Consider the following 20746-nt stretch of genomic DNA (forward strand, 5'->3'; position numbering starts at 1 on the left):
CTACAATGTGGCAACCATGCTTATTCTGGATCTTACCCCATGGTTTAACACCATATTCTATTGTTGGTCTAAGGTTAGAAACACGTATTTTTTACTTACTTTGAAGCAAACATATTCCATGCTTTGCCCACAATTGTATCAAGTGGTTTTACTAAGAACTGGCTATTGCTGACCAAAGCTGCAGACTTCTCATATTTGCTGAAGGCTCTCTGGGTTTTCCATACATTGAAAGCATTAGCAGGCTCTAACCAAGAAGTATAGAGAGCTCGATCTTTAAATCCACCTACAGTAAAGATCATATAAGGCATTATTTATATCATAAATTATAAATTTTAAAATAAATTAATACACGGACATTTTCTTGTCCATTTCATCAGAAATCTTTTGTTTTGCCTTTCAAAACTAGTTTATATTTGCTTTTGGATAAATGATCCATGTTCATTTAGAAAAAATTAATAGTATAACTCACACCCCTCAGGAAAATATTAAGAATGCAATGTTAAAGTCACTGAACAGCTGAAGTGCCACCACTCAGAGAAGACTAAAATAAAAATTTGTTGACCCTCTTAGTATATGAAATTTTACATATATGCTCTTCTATAATCTGCATTTCATTCACCTGTATGTTGTGAACTTCCTTCCATGTCAATAAACATCATTGATCTTTAAATCCTCTTTAAATGACTATATCATAATTTATTTAACAAGTTTCCTATTGTTGGATATTTAGGTTTTAAAGAACATATTTGAAAATACGCTTCTGTGCATGGTTTTGAGCAAATGTTTGCAAGTTGGATTACTTTATATATCTTTTTAGTAACTTCCCTATTTTCAAATCTAAAATGAAGACTATGAAGAAAGTATATCATGAGTTAGACTTGAAATTGATTCTTTTTTTCTAATTAGACCTTTTTTCTTTATACTATAGCAAAAGTAGCCAATTTGACATTGCTGAACTCATCAAACAAGGAAAAATAAACCTAGAGACTTAACATAGAAACACAAAGCTAATAAGAATACTACTCATTTAACCTCTTGAAAATTTTTAAAAAAATGCTTATCACAAAGATTACAAGTTGTCCTGCAATACCTGTTTTCTCCTTCTTCCTTAGTAAAAAAAGAACTCTCAAATCTCAACTGAGCTCGCAGGCCCCCATGGCAGTGAGTTGTGGCACATCACTTAGGTCAATGGGATATAAACGCAAGTGTGATATGTAACTTTAGATAGAGGAAGCACTTTATTCATTCCTAAGTGGACTGGATGCCTGCAAGTCAAGCAGGTGTCTTAGACTGTATGTGAGAACAAAGGCACACGGTGAAGATGACAGGGCAACCAGATGTTTGGAAGAAAGAATTAAACTTTTATCTTGTTTAAATCACTTCTATTTTGCTTTTCAGTCACACACTAACAAACAATGGCTCAATGTAATTTTGCTACTAGTATTTTCCTTTCTCTAAGAATAAATTCAGGAATGATTTTTGTACAATCAACTGTGCAAAACATGCACACAATTTTCACCTTAACTTCTACATACCCAGATCAGCGCTTTGCACATCTTTCCCGCGAAGGATGACCAAGTTAGCAATGGAAGTGTTAAAATGAAACCCTTTGTCGAGAGGCATTTTACTAAGCGCAGGAAGTCCCGATAAACGGGGCTGTATTTGCCAATCAATCCCTACCAAAAAAAGAAGAAATAAAAAAGGAAGATATTTTATAAATGGCTTTGAAAAAGTGGCATATGAATTTTACATATGTTTTTACTTGATATGCAAAAGTGGTTTTTCCTTTAAAAGTTAAAAAATTCTTATCGACCTAAAGTGAATCAAACCAGTCAATTCTAAAAAGGCATGGTATATTCATCATCAAATATTAAAGGATGGTGGTACATGCATATGATGGAATTTTAACAAGCAATAAAAAGGAACCAACTACTGATACACGCAACAAAGATGAATCTCCGGGGCATTATGCTAGGTGAAACAAGCCAGACCCAAAAGACTGCATACTGTATGATTCCACTTATAAGACACTGTGGAAAAGGCAAAACTAAGGACAAAAATTAGCACAGTAGTCACCAGGAGTTGGGGGTGGAATGATAGGATTGGCTACAAAGAGACAAAAGGAAAATTTTTGTGATGATGAAAATAGTCTACCTCAATTGTGGTAGTGGTTAACCAATGTGTAAGTTTGTTAAAATTCATAGAACTAGAGTACAAAAGTATCTGCAATCCATGCATTGAAAAAGGGAAATGTACCCATAATACTGTATTTCCTTCACTCTTAGGCACCATTGTACCACCGATGGAAAGAAAAAAAAGTCACCAAGCCTACTTATCACTTTTAATTTTTTTTTATTTTGTTGAAAGAGTTCTCTCAGAATAAAATAGGTTTCAAATTTTTAAATCATACATTACTCTTGCACATACATAAGAAGAAAAATATCAACAAGGCAAATTATTTATGGTTTTCCTAAATTGTTTACACATTCATCGACTTTTCTGAATCTGTTTTTGACTCAGATTCAATGATGCTCAAGTTTTTCACACATTATTGTCCTCCGTGCCTCAAAAGCATTGGTGATGCAGCATTCTTTAAAAAAGTCCATGAACAGATTAAGTCAATGGCTTTGCAATTATGTACAGTACATCTACCTTTGATTCCTGCTTAGGTAATGTTGCTACTCTTGTTTGCATAATAGTGACAGCATCTTCCCTACCTTAGCAGAAGAGAAAAGGTGTATTTTCTCTAGAGATGCTATGATAGAGGAAATCTGGAATGTCAGGCAGAGTTAAGGTATGGTACTGAAACTAGAGATAAGAACTGGAAACTATGCTACATTAGTCCTATTCCTCCAGATTACGGACGGGGCAATGTCTAAACCTTCTCAGTTGAATATCCAGCACAGGAGACTGACAAAGAAAATCTTTAGTATGACAAATGTGTCCTGACTGTGGAGGGGAAAAAAAAATCTTGAATGGAGCAGGTCACAAGGCTCTAGCACAGACTTCCTTAAGATGAAACTGATAGAATACCTAGCCATACGAAAAGAGAAAATTTAGACAACTAGAGAAACATTTGGGGTTGAATAAGTGATTGGTACATAGGAAAACTAAGCGAACAACAAAACAAGGCAATTGTTAACTCTAAAGAAAACAAAAAATTGTGCAGGACAGGAAAAGTAATTACAGTAAACTACATGGATCAGCTGTGAAAAGAATTTAAATGGTCATGATAATGTAAAGTTGAAAATTGCTTTAACAAAATTATTATATTATATTGGAAGGATAGGACAGAAGAGTGTGTGTGTATATAGCAGGTTTTTGAGGCCAGTATGAAAAAAGGCTAAATTCTAACCTTCCATAGTATAGAAATTACCTTAAAAAAAAAAGAAAAAGAAAAACCAAGAGGAAATAAATGAATGAAAATAGTAGAAAAAGAGCAAGAGTTAAAAAAAAAAAAAGGTTGCCACTGGGAAGGAGAAAATAGGAGAAAGCGAGGAGCTGATATTTTTCTACAACCAGTCTTACAGAATTACTTGCTCTTGAATCCTACATAGATGTATATAATAAATTATAGTACATATATATAGTAGAAAACTACATAGCTATTTTTAAAAATGAGGCATCTCCTGGGTACATCCAGAGTATATTAAGCAGATAATCAAAAAGTATTGGCAAAGACCCTTGAGATACAGGAGAAAATTATGGAACTATTAAACTATACCACCGGGGAAACCCCTGATATTGTGTCAAACATTAGGGACACCCAAACCAATAGGCCAAGCCCTTAATCTTGAGACTTGCTCCTGTGAAGCTTATGTATGTAGTGGAGAAGCTCAGCCTACCTCTAAGCACACCTTAGAGTTACTTCCAGAGGACCTCTTCAGTTGCTCAGATGTGACCTCCCTCTCTCTAAGTCCAACTCTGCAAGTAAAATTATTGCCTTCCCCCCTACATGGGATATGACATCCCAGGGGTGAAAGTCTCCCTGGCGGTGTGGGAGATGAGTCTGGCCCTGGCACTGTGGGATCAACATTGCCATCCTGCTCAAAAGGGGGTAAAGAAGTGTAACAAATACGGTACCAATGGCTGAGAGAGTTCAAATAGAGTCTATAGGCTACCCTGGAGATCTCTTACACAAGCTTCAGTTAGACATTGCTACTATCATAACTTGTGAAACCCCAAACAAAACCATTCCTGTCAACCCTAAAGAATACCTAGGGCATTATATAAGGTTCTACAAAGGTTCCATGCACTAGGATAACTTTTCAGAAACCTACAACCTGCAGACGGGGTCACTGGACCAGATAAGTCCGGAAACGCTGAGGGGCCAGCCTTTCCAGAATATCAACTAGTTTTGTTCCTCTACCCCATATTATCAACAGCACCTTCCAACATGAAAAAGTTAGAATGGGCATAGGTCAACTACCCCTAAAAAGTGGGATAAAGATCAAAGGTGATGGTGGAGTTATACAGAGAAAGTAGGTTTTAACAAATGAGTATGATTGCTGAATCATTATATTGATATTTCTTTTAGTCTCCAGTATCTTAGAGCAGCTAGAAATAAAAACCTAAAATTGTAGAATTGTAACTTGTACCAAACTGTGAAATCTGTTCTACAACTATTTGTTGTGCTATACTTTGAAATTTATTGCTTTTTTGCATATATGTTATTTTTCACAAAAAAGAAAAAAAAAAGTTGATTGTGATGATAAATGCACAGCTATATGATGAGGTTGTGAACCATTGATTGCATACTTTGGATGATTACATGGTATGGGAATATATAATACATATCAATAAAAAATAAGTACTTTGAAAAATGAGGCATCTAAATGTACTAAATTGGAAAGAGAGCCACAAAATATTATGTTGAAAAATAGTTGGAGACCAATAAATGTGATCCCAGGTTTGTTTAAAAGTTCTGTCTCTAATTATCACATGCACACATTTTTCTAAACGAGCAAAAAAAAAAAAATCAATTAATAAAAAAGTAATTTAAATAAATAAAATTATTTGGCTTGGTCCAGAGGGCTAAGATAAAAGAAATGGAAAATTATTCCCAGGTATTCTGTGTTAATTGAGAAACTCGCAGCATGTGTCTTGCTGAATTTCACAACTGTTGTGGACCAGTATCTCCTGTATGCCTTCCATTTCCCCCTTTTTGAAGGAGCTGTCATATATCTGTTCTACCTGTATGTTGGGGGGTAGCAGGGAAGAACTGCACTCAAGGACTCTCACCTGAGACCTGATTTTAGATAACAAGATTCTGGACTTCCACCTGACGTGATAATGGGATATAACTTTTGGCGGCCTTCGGAGGGGGTGAATATATTCTGCACGTGGGAAGGACATGAATAACTAGAGGGCAGAAGACAGATGGTGGTAACTTCCCACTATCTACACTACTAGAGATCTTCACTCCTTGGTGTCCTCGTCCTTGTGCAGTCCCATTCCACACCTATAGGACAGACCTCAGTAACCAAAAGGATGTTACAGAAATGGCAGCATATGATTTCCAAGCTGTTTCATAAGACACTGAAATTTCTGCCTTGCTTCCTCTTGGATCATTCTGTTCCCCTGTCACTAGAACATGTGGAAGCAGATAAATGGCTGATGGTGAAATAAATGGGTTCAATATTTATAGAGAACAGGCTGACAGCACAGAAAGAGTTATAAAACTATTTATAACCTTCGATCTGGTTAGTACCATAAATATACACTTATATTTTATATAAATTATATGTAATCATATATATATATATATATATGTATATATACAGACATGTATTATACATTTACATGGTCGAACCTCTGTCTCTAACTGTGAAAAAGCATTATTCTGGAAGTCCAGCATGTGGAAATGACTAAGTAAACTGCAGTTTATTAACCCAAGAGAGCTAGAAGCAGCATGTCTCACACTACCCTGAGGAACATTGTGTTCCCTGAGATGTTAACAGGTATTGCTAGAAAAACAGGTACTATGGCCAAAAAAATTAAGGAAGCAGTACTTTAAGATGTGAACTTTCTACTTATTTCCAAGTCTCCAGCACTATAATTTAAAACCCATATGATATTACAAGTAAATAAAGAAGAAATATGCTTTCATAGTACTGAAACCTACATTATTTTAATTGGGGTTAAAATAAATGCTACTCAGATAATAGACAGTGGTGAGTTTCAGTTAAATAGGGCAGACTGAACGTGTCAGTTTATTGCATTCTTTACCATTTTATCCCACTTAGAAGACAATACAGGGATTTTTAAAAGACATACACAGAAAAAAAGAATAGGAGAGAAGAAAATTTTAGAACTAGGAAAGCAAATTAAACAGTGGTTACTGACTTAGAAGACCAGGGAAAGCTGAAATTTCTGCCCACTGTGGAGGCCCTGGAGGAAGGCCAGGCACTTCTATAAGAGACGGAAACAGGGGGTTTGGTTAAAAATCTAAATGAGAAGCAGTGAGAGCCCAGGCCCCTTTCCTTACTCTCTGCAGCAGAGGGACTGTCCTTTATCAATCCTAAAAGGAAGTTTATGCTCTGGAAATGCTAAACCAGTGGGCCTCTTGCCTCAGTGACACCGATTCTAGGACACCCCATGACATCGCACAGACAACCTTACTGAAAAACGGAAGCATTTACAAGGAAAGGTAACAGGCCATGCTCTTCCCGGTTCAGCTGTGAGAAGGCTGGGAGGCAAGCTTATCATGCCTTCAGGAAAAAGACTGGAGGAAGGAAGGTGACTACATCAAGAGATAAGAGCCACAAGGAAGGACACATGGGGGCACACCAAGAAAATGGCCAGGCAGATCCCCTGCCTGAGAAACCCATACAAGTCTGCAATGCCCATGAGTCCATTCAGAGCCAGAAAATGGATTTATTTATTCATTTAGCGATTAATTATTGAGTGTTTACTATGTGCTGGGCCATGTTCCAGGCTCCAAAGATATAGCAATGTACAAAACAGAAAAAAGTCCCTGTCCTCATAAAGCTTACATTCTACTGAGATAAACAAAAGACCCACACCAAGAAGTTTCAGTATGATAGGACAAAGAAAAAATTCTAAAAGCTTCAAGAGAGTACAAAAACACAAACAATTAGGAACCAGAATGACATGGGACTTCTCAACAACAATGGGAGCTGGAAGCAATGCTTTCAAAATACTAAGTGAAAATGATTCCGAACCAAGAATCTCATACCTGGCCAAACTGTCAATCAAATGTGAGGGCAGAGTCATGACATTAGCAGCCTCAGAAATTTTACCTCCCATGTATTCTTCCTTAGAAGCCTACCAGAGGCTTATATTTCATTAAAATGAAGGAACAAACCATGAAACAGGAAGATCTGAAATCCAGGAAACAGAGGACATAATACAGATGAGGAAAAGTGAGATGCCAGGGCTGAGTGTTTATCAGACCTGGAGAGCAACCAACACAGACTGGAACGACAGGATCAAGGTATCCTAGAGGAATGTCTCCAAGTGAATGATTAAAGTAATAGATGACCTAATGGGTTTGAATTTGTTGAGAAGGGATTCATTTTTACAGCACAGTTTAGGGAAAGGTTAGTGGTTAAGTACATAGAGTATAACTATAGCTGGGAAAAAGAAATTTAAGTGAAATAAAATGTAATCAGCACACCCAGCACATGGTTGAGCTGTGAATATTTACATAGCAAAACTGATAAAAACTCTGAAAATTGATCTAACCCCAAGGTATATTTTTATATCTACATTGGGAGAAAGGAGAAAGACAAATGTGAGTGTGTGTGCACGTGTGAGTGTGTGGTGTGCATATGTACAGGGGTGCAAAAAGATTCAATTCTCATTTTTCACATTAGGAAGGCAATGGATAATACCTAAAACTGAAAAATAAAATAAATAACAATATATTCAAGATATTTAGAAATACGGAGACAAATTCCAGCTAAAAATGTTGAAAGTAATTCCAACTAAAAAGTAGGTAAGTGTACGACAAGAAATTGCTGTTTTCCTTGTAAGTTCATGCTGTACAATTTTCTGACTTTTCTTTTTTTAAAAAAACTGAGATATGATTTGCACACAGTACAATGTACAGATTTAAGTATACACTTGGATGAATTTTGAATATTTTGTCTTTTTAAACCATGTTCATATGTTCATTTGATGAAAATAAAATTAAAATTAAAAAAAACAAAACTTGTGGCACTCTTCAGAAATATTTTGTTTTTGGAAATGAAACTGAGAAGTGATTAAGAAGCCCTCCTTGAATACCCTGGTAAGTTTCTACCAGGAGCCTTCTTGGCCAGAAGAAGGGACTACTATTTCAACCCACCAGGGCCAGTTTATATTAAGAGTTCCAGGACAGGCATTTTTCCCAGCTTGTGGGCTGCATATTTTTAAAATACCCTTTACCTTCTTCCATTTTCGCATTAGAAATGAGTATCTGTCTCAAATGCTTGAGGAGGCCAGCCCAAGTAAACGTGCTGTATGCCAGTGAGTTCTCAGACATTTGAGGAATGTTACGAATACCCAGCATCTTGAATTCAGGATGGGGCACTAAATTCTCCATTAAGTCTCCTGTAAAGAAAAAACGATCCGCACTAAATTTTTTTTTAATCTCACACTGTTGCTACTGGCCTATCCACATGATTTGATGGTTTTCCAGGCCAAATGTGCTTTCTCCTTTAAGGCTAAAATTGTTTAACTTTAAAATATAAATAAAATTTCAGTGACAATGTCTATTAAAGACTAAATAGTTACTCCATTTTAGCACCTGAGTATGGATAAAGTACACATTTGCCAAAAACGAAAGGAGTTTAGAAACTAATTGGAAATGTGAATGAAATATTTAGTTAAACCCCAGGAAAACAAATTAAATATGAAGGCTAATATGATTTTCATAGCATCATGTGTTCAATAAATATTCCTTTAGGAATTTTCCTAGATCTTTTATTTATTTTAGCTGGTTAAAATGATAATCAAAACCTGTTAACATGAAATCCTACTAGAAAAGAAGACAGGATGAGTAATTTCTTAAGACAGGAATGTGCCTGTCTTTAGAAACTTGTATTTGTAAAAAAAATTTAGACTTAAGGAGAAAGGCTAATTTGCTTTGTACTCAAAGCTGTCTTATTTATAAAAATACCTAAGGGAGAAAGAAAAGCATATTACCACAATTTGAAATATATAACATTGAATACAAGCCCGTATCATATGTCCTATTGAAAATAATATTTTGACACAAACATATAAAATGTTACATAAATGATCTCATGCTAGTGGAGTTTCCTCTAAATGTAATAATCCTCTTCTATAAACTATCTCGAGCTGAATTCAATTGCATAGCATGAGTAAACAGAGCACTCAGCAAATAATACCTGAGAACTATTGCAAGAATTATTCTCATCCTGCTCTCCCTTCCAGCTTTCTTGTTCAATTACTCCCACCATAACCATTCTTTTGAGACCCTAATCCACCGACCTCCTGCTTCTCAATCCATCAGTCTACCCCTTCACTTCCTTTCTTATCTAGCTCTTTGCCCTCTGACTCTTCATTAGATCTTTCTGGTGAAATCCCAACCCTAGATCAGCCCCATTCCTCACATTCTCTATGCCTGTTAGCGCAAAGTCACATCATTGCAGCCCGGGATCCCTCTGAATCCACAATTCCCAAACACAACGCTGATGCTCACCTGGACACCTTTGGCCCACACCTATTCTCTGAACTCCAGACCCTTATACCCTCATTCAACAAATATTTTATTGTGTGCTCTACTGTTAGCCATGATCTATTCTAGGCAGTGGGGAGATAACAGTAAATAAAACACACACAAATCTCTGTCCTTATGGAGCATACATTCTAGTGGAGAAAGACAAATAATAATAAACAAATAAAACGTTTAGTTTGTCAGAGATGAGTACTAGAGGAGAAAAACAGGGTATGCAAGGGGTTTAAGAGATCCACAATTTGGGGGGAGTGCAAATTTTAAATATGATGATTCCGGAAGGCTTCTCCAAGAAGGTGATGTCACCTCAAAGACTTGAGGGGGGAAATGAATCGTACAGATAGCTGAGAGCGAACATTAAGTGCAGATCCCCTGGGATGGTGGTCCGCCAGATATGTGAGGAACAGCATGGAGACCAATGCGGCTGGAGGAGTATCAGGGGGAGAGCAATGGAATATAAGATCAGGAAAGTAATGGGGGAAGAGGGGTATATGATAGAACAAAACTTTGAGTTTCAAATATGTCTATCAAATGATGAATAGATAATGAAATGTTACCTCATGGAAAATACCAATGAAATATTATTTAACCATAAAAAGGAGTGAAAGACTGGCATGGGCTACAACATGGATGATCCTCAAAAATATTATGCTAAGTGAAAGGAGCCAATCACAAAAGGTCACATATTGTATATTCCATTTATATGCAATGTCTGGAATAGGCAATCTATGAGACAGAAGATGGATTAGTGGTTGCCTAAGGCTGGGAAGTTTGGGGAAATGGGGACTGACTGCTAATGGTATGTGGTTTCTTTATGGGGTGTGCCGGTTTGAAAGTATTATGTACCCCTAGAAGAGCCATGTTTTAATCCTGATTTAATCTCGTGGGGGTAGCTGTTTCATTTAATCCTGATTCTATATTGTAGGGCAGAAACTTGTGATTAAATTATTTCCACAGAGATGTGACATGCCCAATTGTGGGTGTGATCTTTTAATTAGATGAAATGTGACTCTATCCATTCAAGGAGGGTCAAGGATTAGATTACTGGAATCCTTTAAAAGAGGAAACATTTTGAAGAGAGAGCATAGCTGACAGGCAGAGCTGATGTAGACATTTGGAGATTGAGACAGAAATAGCCCGGATGCTAAGCAAGGACTCACGGAAATAGCCAGAACCTGATGAGAAGAAGTCTTTGGCCCCGGCAGATGCTAAGCTAAGAGATGAAATCCAGAGTTTTGTCCTGGAGCAGTTAAGTGAATATTACAGATGCTTAGAAAGGAAACCACTGGCATCGGAGGCTGGCAGCAACAGAACTGGGAACAAGGACCAGCATATGCCAGCCACATGCCTTCCCAGACCACCCTTCCTTGAGTTAAGGTATCTTTCTCTGGATGCCTTAGGTAGGATCTATTTATGACCTTAGAACTATAAACTTGCAACTTATTAAATTCCCTTTTTAAAAGCCATTCCATTTCTGGCATATTGCTTTCCAGCAGCATTAGCAAACTAATAGATGGGGTGATGAAAATATTCTAAAATTAACTGTGGTGATGGTTGCACAATTCTGTGAATATACTAAAAACCAATGGATTGTACACTTTAAATGGATAAATTGTGTGGTATGTGCATTACATATCAATAAAGTAATTTTTTTAAAAAAAGGAAGATGAGAAAGAATCCTGAAGAAAAAGTCAGTGGGAATCCACCACTTTTGAGAAATTTAGCAACTTCTCAAAACGTTTCAATTAGACAGTTCAGAAATTCAAGCAGATCTGAAAGAAGGTTTTTGAGATGAGGGAGACATGAGTATATCTGTAGGTAAGGAAAGGAACCAGTGAAGAATAAACTTTGAGATTTTCAGAATGTAAGACTTTCCCACAAATAACACGCAGGAGTTCAAATACCTAATGGATTTCTTCTGTAGTGAAATGAGCCTTCTGCAGAGTAAGTAGGCTGGAACACACTTCCCAGTTGATGTGCAAGGACTTGATTCATATCATCAAAGGAAATCTGTCTGATATTCATCAGTTTTGCACAGATCTTATGAACAGCATCATTCTCATGAACAAGTAGGGCATCCGAAGATCGGTACAAGTGAGAAAGAGTCAAAATGGAGTTGTAGTTCTGAACAATAACCTAGAGGGAAAAAGTTCAGTCATAAAAAGGCAGGATAAATTAGTGGTTAAAAGCTAGTCTGTAAAGACACCCTGTCTGGCTTCAAATCCTGGCCTTAATACTTTCTAGTTGTATGACTTTAATGAATCTCTCTATGCCTCAGTATTGTCTTCTGTAAAATGGGGATAATAATTATACTGGCCTTCTAGAGTTGTGAGGATTAATAATATAATGCAAGTAAAGCACTTAAACAGTGCCTGTAACATAATAAGAATTCAATAAACATTACCTATTAGCACACTTTCTTGCTCCATCATTTCGTATAGTAACTTATTTGACCTCCATTTTATTGTTTCTCCTACTAGGCTGATCAAGAGGAAATTGGCCTGGATATAAATGTCTTCCCAAAGGAAAGAAATAAAAATTATTTAATTGTTGGCAATGGCCTTATGAACCTCAACATGAGGTCAAGGTCCCTGTACATACTGTAGCCAGAAGAACTAATCCAGGAATAGGTACATGAAAAAAGACGCAAAATCATCTTCTTTGGAGTTTTTAAAAACAAGGATACCTCATTTGTTTGGAAGAGTTTAAGCACAGATAAGTGAAGTGCTCGTAAAAATAAGAGATTGAAAATCACACCTGAAGCTGTAACTTAATATTTCCAAAGAAAGAGTGGGGGCAATCTTTTACACACATTTATTTCAATTGGCAAAAAAACAAAATATACATTTTTCAATTAATATTTCATACCTCTCCAGTTCCATAAGGCCATATAATCTGATTCATTCTCAAAGAGTTTGAGTACTGGTCTTGTAAATTCTGGGTAACAAAGGCTCCTAGCCCTGATCCAGTACCCCCAGCCATACTCATTATGATGAAAAAACCACTCAGAGAGTCACATTTCTCCACTTCCTTCTGAATTAGATTCATTATAGATTCTTCATGCTTGGGTCCATGAACAGAGTAACTATGCAATGCAAAGGAAACAAATATAAAATACCATTAAATTTAACAAAAGAGATGCAATGCAGGGAAAAAGACATAGGACAGAGGGACCTTTTCAAAGCTATGGAAGTGAACTAATTCTCATGAAAGGTATAGATACCTGACTGGCAACATTTAAAATACAAAAGTTAAATATAATTAACAGATGACTAGGACTGCTAGAAGAATGGATTTATTGGGTATAGAAAGTTGTCTTTTGTAGGGCATTCCTTTAGCTGGAGTCTAAAATTATCAGGTAGTTCTGTATGTTTACAGTACAACATAATATTCAATATTCACAATGCAGTGGTTCTCAAATTTTGTGACACATTAGAATCACCTAGGGAGCTTTGGAAAAATCCCACCCTCCATGCTTTACTCCAGACCAATTAAATCAGAATCTTTGGAAGTGAGCCCTAGGCATAAGGATTTTCTAAAGAATCTTAGGAAATTCTAACATGCAGCAAAGTTTGGGAACTATTCCCTTATTAACTGGAATATCTGCCAGATAAAGATATTGTATTGACAATAAGTTAGCTGGCAGTATGACACTGAAAAAGGTGGAAAACTTTGCTGCAAGGGATCTGTGGTTCCATCATTACCTGCACCTGAAGCATAGACATACAGAGAAAACTTTTTTCTGGGTAAAGTAAAACTTGAAATTGTAAGGCAGCAATTTCAAGGTTATGAGCCCGGCATATCAACTGTGCAGCTATGACCAGATTGTTCATTAATCAGCTCTATAGCTGTAACTAAACTAAAAATTATGAGGAATTACTCTTACCCATATGCCCAGTTATTTCCCGAACCTTGCTTTTGACAGAAGCATGAATGCTGACCATATTTCCATAGACCAGACTGGGCAGCTTTTGACAGTGTTTGATTGATAACTTTAGGTTCCATATCAACAAGTACAGCCCGGGCAACTAGAACTGGAAGAGGGGAAAAAAAATCAAAAGAAAAACTATTTCATGCGTTTTATTTGAGTTAACTCAGAACATTAACTTCTAAGTCCAGAAAAAAAAGATCCAGAAGATGGGGATGGGAAGATCTGTCAACCTGCTATGAAATCCAGGTGGGTAGCCACAGGTATTTGCAGATGCCTCCTAACACCCGGCATTTTGCTCAACAGGATGACTCAGTGTTGGCTAAAACGATCACTTGTGTCAGGTCTACAAACATCTCCTGAGTGCTTACAATGTGCTATGCATAGTGGTGGAATGCAAAGATAAAGACAACATCCAACTAGCCCTAGAAGAACTTATGGTTAAAGGAGAGATAAAAGACATCAACACTTAATCACATGTGATTACCATGTGACACAGTATTCCCCAGTGAACACATACTAAAGGAACAACATATTTAGTGGAATAAAATACCATTGGCACAACAACCAGCTCTAGATCTCTGGAGCATAAAGTAAAGAAAGAGGGGATAGAAGAAGTGACAGATGAGGCTGGAAAGGAGGCAGGACTCAGGTGTTGGAAGTTCCTGTACGCAATGCTAAAAAGCTTGAACTTTTATCTTTTTGGCAATGACAAACCACTGAAAATTTTTAAGACGGTCTATGTTTTTAACTTCGGCAGTCTGGAAGATGTGATGTCAGAAGACCCCAGGGCAGGGAAACTTAGAAATTTGAAACAGTTCAGGTGAGAAAGGATAGGGGACTGAACTAAAGCGACATCAGTGAAAACAGAAAGGAGAGAACAGTTTCAAAAGATACATCAGAGGTAAAATAAGCAGATCTTGATGTTTGATGGTATATGAGTAGCAGGAGTGCAGTTTTGAAGGAAAGATAATGAATGAATGTGGAAATGCTGAGTTTGAAGTACACGTGGGAGAGGCAGGTAGAAATATCCACCAATTAGCCTGCAGTTTGGAAGAGAGGTTGTGACCAGAGATTTGAGTCATTTGTGTAGAAGATGTAATAAATTATGAAAGTGAGTGAAGCTTCCAAGAGAGAACTATACAAGTGAAGAAAGAGGAGAGCCTGGGATGGAACCACTGGAGATGGGACATTCAGAGACTAAGGCAGTTTCAAGAAGGGAGTTTTACAGTGAGAATCATCAACTGCAGCATAGAAGTTAAATGAATTAAGAAAAGAAAAGCAGGTAACTTTTTCTTAGAGCAACTTCAGTTGTGGTGGAGAGCAGAAGCAGGAATATAGAGGGTTAAGAAAGGTTCTCCTTTGAGGATTTTAGATGAGAAGGCAAAGAGAAGTAAGAAGGAAGAAGAGACCTGCAATCAAGAGATTTTCTTTGTTTTGTGTTAGGCAAGATTTAAGCATGTTCATGTGCTGAGGGGAAGATGCCACAGGAAAGGACAAAGATTGTTAATACAGAAACAGAGGGGTGGTAGCAAAGTCAGGTCCCTAGTGACATGGGAAGGGATGGGCTTCAAACAACAAGTGGAGAGTCTGGCCTTAAAGAGCTTGGTTAGATCAGAGTAAAGGAGAAGACTGTGAACCACACATACCTCCATTTTCTTCCTCAGTGAAAAATCTTTCTTTGCAAGAAGCTTGGTATATCTCATTCTCTCTCTTTGAGCAGAGTCCCTGGGAACAGTGTGAGTCACTAAATAGAGTATCAAACACTTCAAATCCAATCTGATTGCCACATTGACCAAGTTGCACTGTTACTATTGACATGCTGAGCCACAAAGTAGAACTATTACCACAAAGCAGTGAAGCTGTAATAGAAAAATATAGGCTTTGAGAACCAATACATTACTAACAAGAACAAATAAAATGCCACATGCGTTTATACCTCAATAAAAAATATGCTATATATGTAGTGTAGTTGATGAAATAGTCATGTTGTCTAAGGAGCCAGCCATTCAAGGAAGTGCTTTTTCTTCTTATGGCTTTGGGATTTGTGCTTTACTGAACCCAAACATGCTGATACACAGCTCAATAGCTTCCAAAATCTGATTTATACTCACTATTTTCCTCAGCATGCATTTAAAACAAACAAAATGAATGCTTTTTAGAATAAGCAAATGCATAGAAACAAACAGGGGCCAGGGGTGGCGAGGAGAAGAGGGAGTTATTGCTTAATGGGCGCAGGGTTTCTGTTCAAGGTGATGAAAAAGTTTGGGTGATGATACTGGTAATAGTAGCCCAATATTGTGATAGCAGCACCACTGAATTGTACACCTGAAATTAATCAAAAGGAAAATTTTGAGTTGTATATACGTTACTACAATAAAAAGCTAAAAAAATAATTTGTAAATGCACACAGAGAAAAACCATGAATTAAGCAATTTTAACCTGAAAACATTTAGGAGTATTCCAAAGGTTTTTGTAACTAAAAAAAAAAAACGCTGCTCGAAGGAAGGAATTAATAATGCTCACTTCACAGAAATTAGTTCAGCAATCGTACATTTAATAAATGGTAATTTTATCTCTTTTATATAATGATTTTCTCTCTATACATCAACCTTCTTTCTGGACCAATAACTACAGCAATACTTATAAGTAAAATTTTGTGTTTAGCTCAGTAGGACAGCAGAAAAGATGGAGCTTGGAGAAAGAAGACCAGTTGAAATATCAGGCCATTAACATAAATTTTAACAACGAAAACAATTTGTTATAGAGACTTCGCCCCACGTCTATGCAGCACTGGAAACGAGTATTAGCCAGGCTTTATAACCCTGCAAAATAGGTATTATTATTATTCTCATTTTACAGATAAGGAAATTGAGGCTCTGAAATGTTATATGACTTTTCCAAAGCCATCCAACTAGTAAACAGCAAAGCCTAGACTCTTCCTTAATCCCACCGGCCCAAGAACCCCACCTTAGCCCCACTCACTGATAGCCCCTGGATCGTAGTTTCTGTCCGGTTCAAACTTCAGAGGGCCCGCCTCTCATTATGCGCATGCTCACTTTCAACAATTTTTTTTTTCAACCAAAGAACTACCCAGAACGAATGCGCATGTTCCACAAACGAAGTGGTTTTTTTTTTTTTTTTTTTAAATCCTATTTAGAAAGGTTATTTACGCATGTTCAATTTCAAGGTAGCGACTTCAGATATAGTACGCATGCTCACTGTCCAAGCGCTTTTGCTGACAATGCGCATGATCTAGCTTCTGAGCGAGGCTTCGGCTAGTATCCTGCGCATGTTTCTGCCAGTACTTTGATCCAGGCGCTAGTTCTACGCATGTCCACTGCCCACAGTTCGACTTCACGGGACCCTATACGCATGCTCTAACGCTGAACTTGAGGAGCCAGTCTAGGGCCCAGCGCAGACGCACTGAGCCTAAGCAGCCAGTGATGGCGGCAGCGGCAGGAGTGGCTGCGGCGGGTCCGGGCCCATGAGGCGAAGACGGAGGCGGGACGGCTTTAACCCAACGCCGGACTTCCGATACAGGGAAGCTGTGGACATGGCAGGAGTGTTTGACATAGATCTGGACCAGCCAGAGGACGCGGGCTCTGAGGATGAGCTGGAGGAGGGGGTGAGGCCCGGGTCCCGGGGGGCCCGAGGTGACACGGCCGGGGCGGCGGCGCGGGCCTAGGAAGCCGGCTCGCCCGAGAGCGCGGAGACCCAGAGGGGCGCGTGTAGTCTGTAGGAGGAGCTGAGGTGTGCGGCGGCCCGAGGCTGGGGAACCGGGAGGGGCGGATCTGGCTCTAGGTGTGAGGCCACTCCTAGGCGCAGGTGTAGGTCGGGCGCCCAGCCCCAGATCAGCGCAGCCCGGAGCAATCTGTGTGTGGAGGGAATGAGCAAGAGCGCGTGATCGATTCCTTGAGCTGGTGGACTTGATTGTGGCGGGGCGTGGGTGGTGTGAGTGTGTGTTGGGGGCAGTGGAACCGCGGTTGTTGGGTGTCCCGTGCAGGTGAAGCGCGAAGGGTTTCCCTTCAAGTGTAAAGTTTCAGATATTAAATCCTCAGACCTCCCGCAACCACCTCTCTTCTCGGCCTGTCGCTTCTCTCCTAGGAAGCGCTCAGCTGTTAGAAGTGACAGCTGAAAACTTCTGTCGGGAGTAGCGCTGCCGCTGCTGTTACAGCCACCAGGAGTTTTATTTCGGGAGCAAGGGGGCTCTGCTGCATCTTCCAGGGTTTGTTTGTTTGCTTTTTTTTTTTTTTTTAACCCCATTCCGTGTGATTTGTTTTTTAAAAAGCATTTATAACGACACACGGCATATGTAATTCACTTTTGCCCTAGTTGACAATGTCTATATTTTTCCTAAATAATTAGTGTAATTTTGGGGTGGAAAAACCCAGTGTTGACAGCTGTGATTTGGCTTGCCAAAAATAAATTGCTTGAACTGCGACTTGTGAGTGGCGGTGTGAGGGTTTTACAGTAATATAAGGTGCTAAATTTAGAATTGTTTTCCTTAATGCATAGGTTGATTTTTTCCTTTGCTATCTTATTCTTTTGTTCTTTGTGGAATATCATCCTCTTTTCAAGATGAATTTATTGAGAAGTCACAAGTTGCACTTGAAGTTAAAAAATGATCATTGATTCTGGGCTAATGATCATCGTTGATAACCTCATGGTAATTTAGGCTCTGAACTTCACTGTAAATGAGTACATTGGTTAATGGCTGAAGATAGACGTTTGTTCTCACTACATAAAGGCTTCTCTTCTTTTCCATGCTTCCAATTTTCCTCCTTTGGCAAATAAATTGTGACCTGCTTATAGGCAGAAGATTCAGATGCTATATATAAAGAACTTTGAACACTTTAAGAAGCTAATTAAGTGAGCTAAAATAATGCTATTCTTTTCATAGTCAAGTGAGTCTAAATAAAAATCACACAGGTTAGTTGTGGTTAATGGTATGTGCTTTTTAAACTAATATGGAATTCCAGTTATCTTAATGGAACACTGTGATGCACTAAATACAACTTGAAACAAATATGAGATTGCTTTTTTAATACTGGTAACTCTGCGTCTTTTTCTTTTCCTTCCCCAGCTTTCATTACATAAACCATATGTATCTGTGATAGCAGCTCCATATGATTGTAGTTTTGGAGCAGGGCAGGATAGAAAACTGAATAGGAAAGGTGCTTTATATCTTCATCAGTTGAATTGATGGAATTTCCAGAATACAGTTTTCTCTTCCTTTGAAAGCATACAGCTGTATTAAGATTTCTGTTCTGAACTGGGATCTCCTTGGAGTTCAGTAGGTGGTCCAGTTTTGGCCTAGTCCTGATGAGGAACTATGGAGAAAGCAGAAAATTTTGAAGAAGAACCTTCATTAAAATATATCTTACTTGGCAATGCTTTTGGAGCTGAAATTGTTTCTTTTGGCTGTGTTATTCTAAGAGGTACCTCAAATGGACAAGGGGCAGAGAGATAATTGCAGGAGATCACATAGTGGTAGTTATTCTGACTCAGTTCAGGAAGCTTCACTGTACAGCTTTTTCATTTCACTGTATAGTCTTGTTCATGATGTACCTCTTTGTGGTGTGGCAAAAGCTAGTTCAAATATCTCCTACCACGTTCACTGACTTTGTGAGCTGTAGTAAATTGCTTAACCTCTCGCAAACTTATTTCTCCCTATAAAATGAGGATTACAAGAGATAAAATATATAAAGTACTTTCAAAATATCCTGGCATATTAAGCAGTTAGCTAGTTCATGGAAATACGGCTTGTCAGATTTACTCATTGCTAACAAACCAAGCATTTGAGTTTACCCTCATCTGTGCCTTAGAGAATTAATAATAAATGCCATAATACCAGAGGTACTGCATTTTTAGAAATGTAGTATCATATTTGAAAAAAACAAAACAAAACATTATAGTTCTTTTTAGAGATGTTTGCTTTCTAGGTATGTTGCATCATGTGAATTCTTATTGGTAAATATGATGCATTTACATAGCATAGTTAATTATTCAGACAATAAAAGATGTAGACACTCAAATGGTGCTTTTTATGGGAAAAATTGAATGTCTGCCACTTACAAAAAGTAAGGACTGATTAAATACCTCAGGGGAATGTATTAAAACCAATGAGTAAGAGGATTTTTATTGTCTTTTTAAATTTTTCGTTAGATTTTAAAAATGTCAGAAACGACTCTGCTTTCTGTTGAGACAAAGTTAAGAGAGTAAAAAACTGTAATACAATAAAAAAAATCTTTATCTTTACTAATTCAACATTTGGAATGGTCACAAAGGTTTACTGTGCAATTTCAGATTGGCAACATCAGATCTTTAGTGAACAAAAAGTTCAAAATTTTTTAGTGCTTTGCAAAAGCTGTATATATAGTATGTATTCAGTATTCACGATTATGAACAATTATAGAAAAACATCTCATTATCGATGCTTATCTTGCTTTGTAATATATACTTACCATAAAGCAACAACTATTTTTAAATAGTCCAAGATTTTGGTAAAGTTTTACCCCTTTCTCCCACTTCTTCTGAATTAGTGGATTTTATTTTATAAGGAAACTTCTGCAGACAGCCAAGCAAGTGGATTAATGATATAATGAATATCTGGATTAAGGAAAATTTCACTCATTTTGGAACAGTTTATTTAAATTTGTATAAAATGTGCTCTTGTTCATTGGGACTTTAGGCATTTTAAGTTTGTATACATTTTTTTTTAACATGGGCAGGCACCGGGAATCGAACCTGGGTCCTTGGGCATGGCAGGCAAGCACTCTTACCTGCTGAGCCACCGTGGCCCTGTATACATTTTTTTTTTTCTAATAGAATACATGTGCCCTTTATTACAAATAAGAAAATTGTGAAACATTTAGTTAACCTAAGATCCAGTTACAGTGCACAATTTATTTATTTACTGAGGACATACTAAATGTCATAATAAATGTCATACCATAATACCTGTATACATTTTTAATTTAAAACTTTACAAGTAGTCATTTTGATAAGCTAGTTTGAAGCAGTGTATTTGTATAATACCTTAGATAAGCAGGAGCTACTTTGTCAATCAGTGTTACACGAAAAAGCATTGGATGGGTCACGAAGCTTAAAGC

General features: G+C 37.6%; 2 protein-coding genes across 10 annotated transcripts in view; one reads left to right on the plus strand and one right to left on the minus strand.

Annotated features, from left to right (window-relative positions):
* TUBD1 (tubulin delta 1) overlaps positions 1-17287 on the minus strand; it is a 36889-nt gene extending 19602 nt beyond the window's left edge. For 3 of the 4 annotated variants that reach the window (XR_013177669.1, XM_077164984.1, XM_077164983.1), the window contains exons 1-8: positions 16617-17287; positions 15281-15493; positions 13590-13737; positions 12572-12788; positions 11608-11839; positions 8392-8556; positions 1536-1676; positions 100-283 (exon numbers count right to left, since the gene is read on the minus strand). Coding sequence is in view for 3 of the 4 variants with exons in the window: in XM_077164984.1 (XP_077021099.1) it covers positions 100-283; positions 1536-1676; positions 8392-8556; positions 11608-11839; positions 12572-12788; positions 13590-13737; positions 15281-15452 (1259 nt within the window). In the remaining variant the exon portion in view is untranslated. The remainder of the gene's footprint in view (positions 1-99; positions 284-1535; positions 1677-8391; positions 8557-11607; positions 11840-12571; positions 12789-13589; positions 13738-15280; positions 15494-16616) is intronic. The other variant, XM_077164985.1, reaches the window with a different exon arrangement.
* RPS6KB1 (ribosomal protein S6 kinase B1) overlaps positions 17024-20746 on the plus strand; it is a 115367-nt gene continuing 111644 nt past the window's right edge. For 2 of the 6 annotated variants that reach the window (XM_077164977.1, XM_077164982.1), the window contains exon 1: positions 17024-17259. In XM_077164977.1, the coding sequence (XP_077021092.1) occupies positions 17119-17259 (141 nt within the window). In that variant the 5' untranslated portion in view covers positions 17024-17118. Of the gene's footprint in view, positions 17260-17801; positions 17860-20746 lie in introns of those variants that run through there. The other 4 variants (XM_077164981.1, XM_077164980.1, XM_077164978.1 and 1 more) reach the window with 3 other exon arrangements.

This window comes from Tamandua tetradactyla, chromosome 6, assembly GCF_023851605.1.
Source record: "Tamandua tetradactyla isolate mTamTet1 chromosome 6, mTamTet1.pri, whole genome shotgun sequence".
Lineage (NCBI taxonomy): Eukaryota > Metazoa > Chordata > Mammalia > Pilosa > Myrmecophagidae > Tamandua > Tamandua tetradactyla.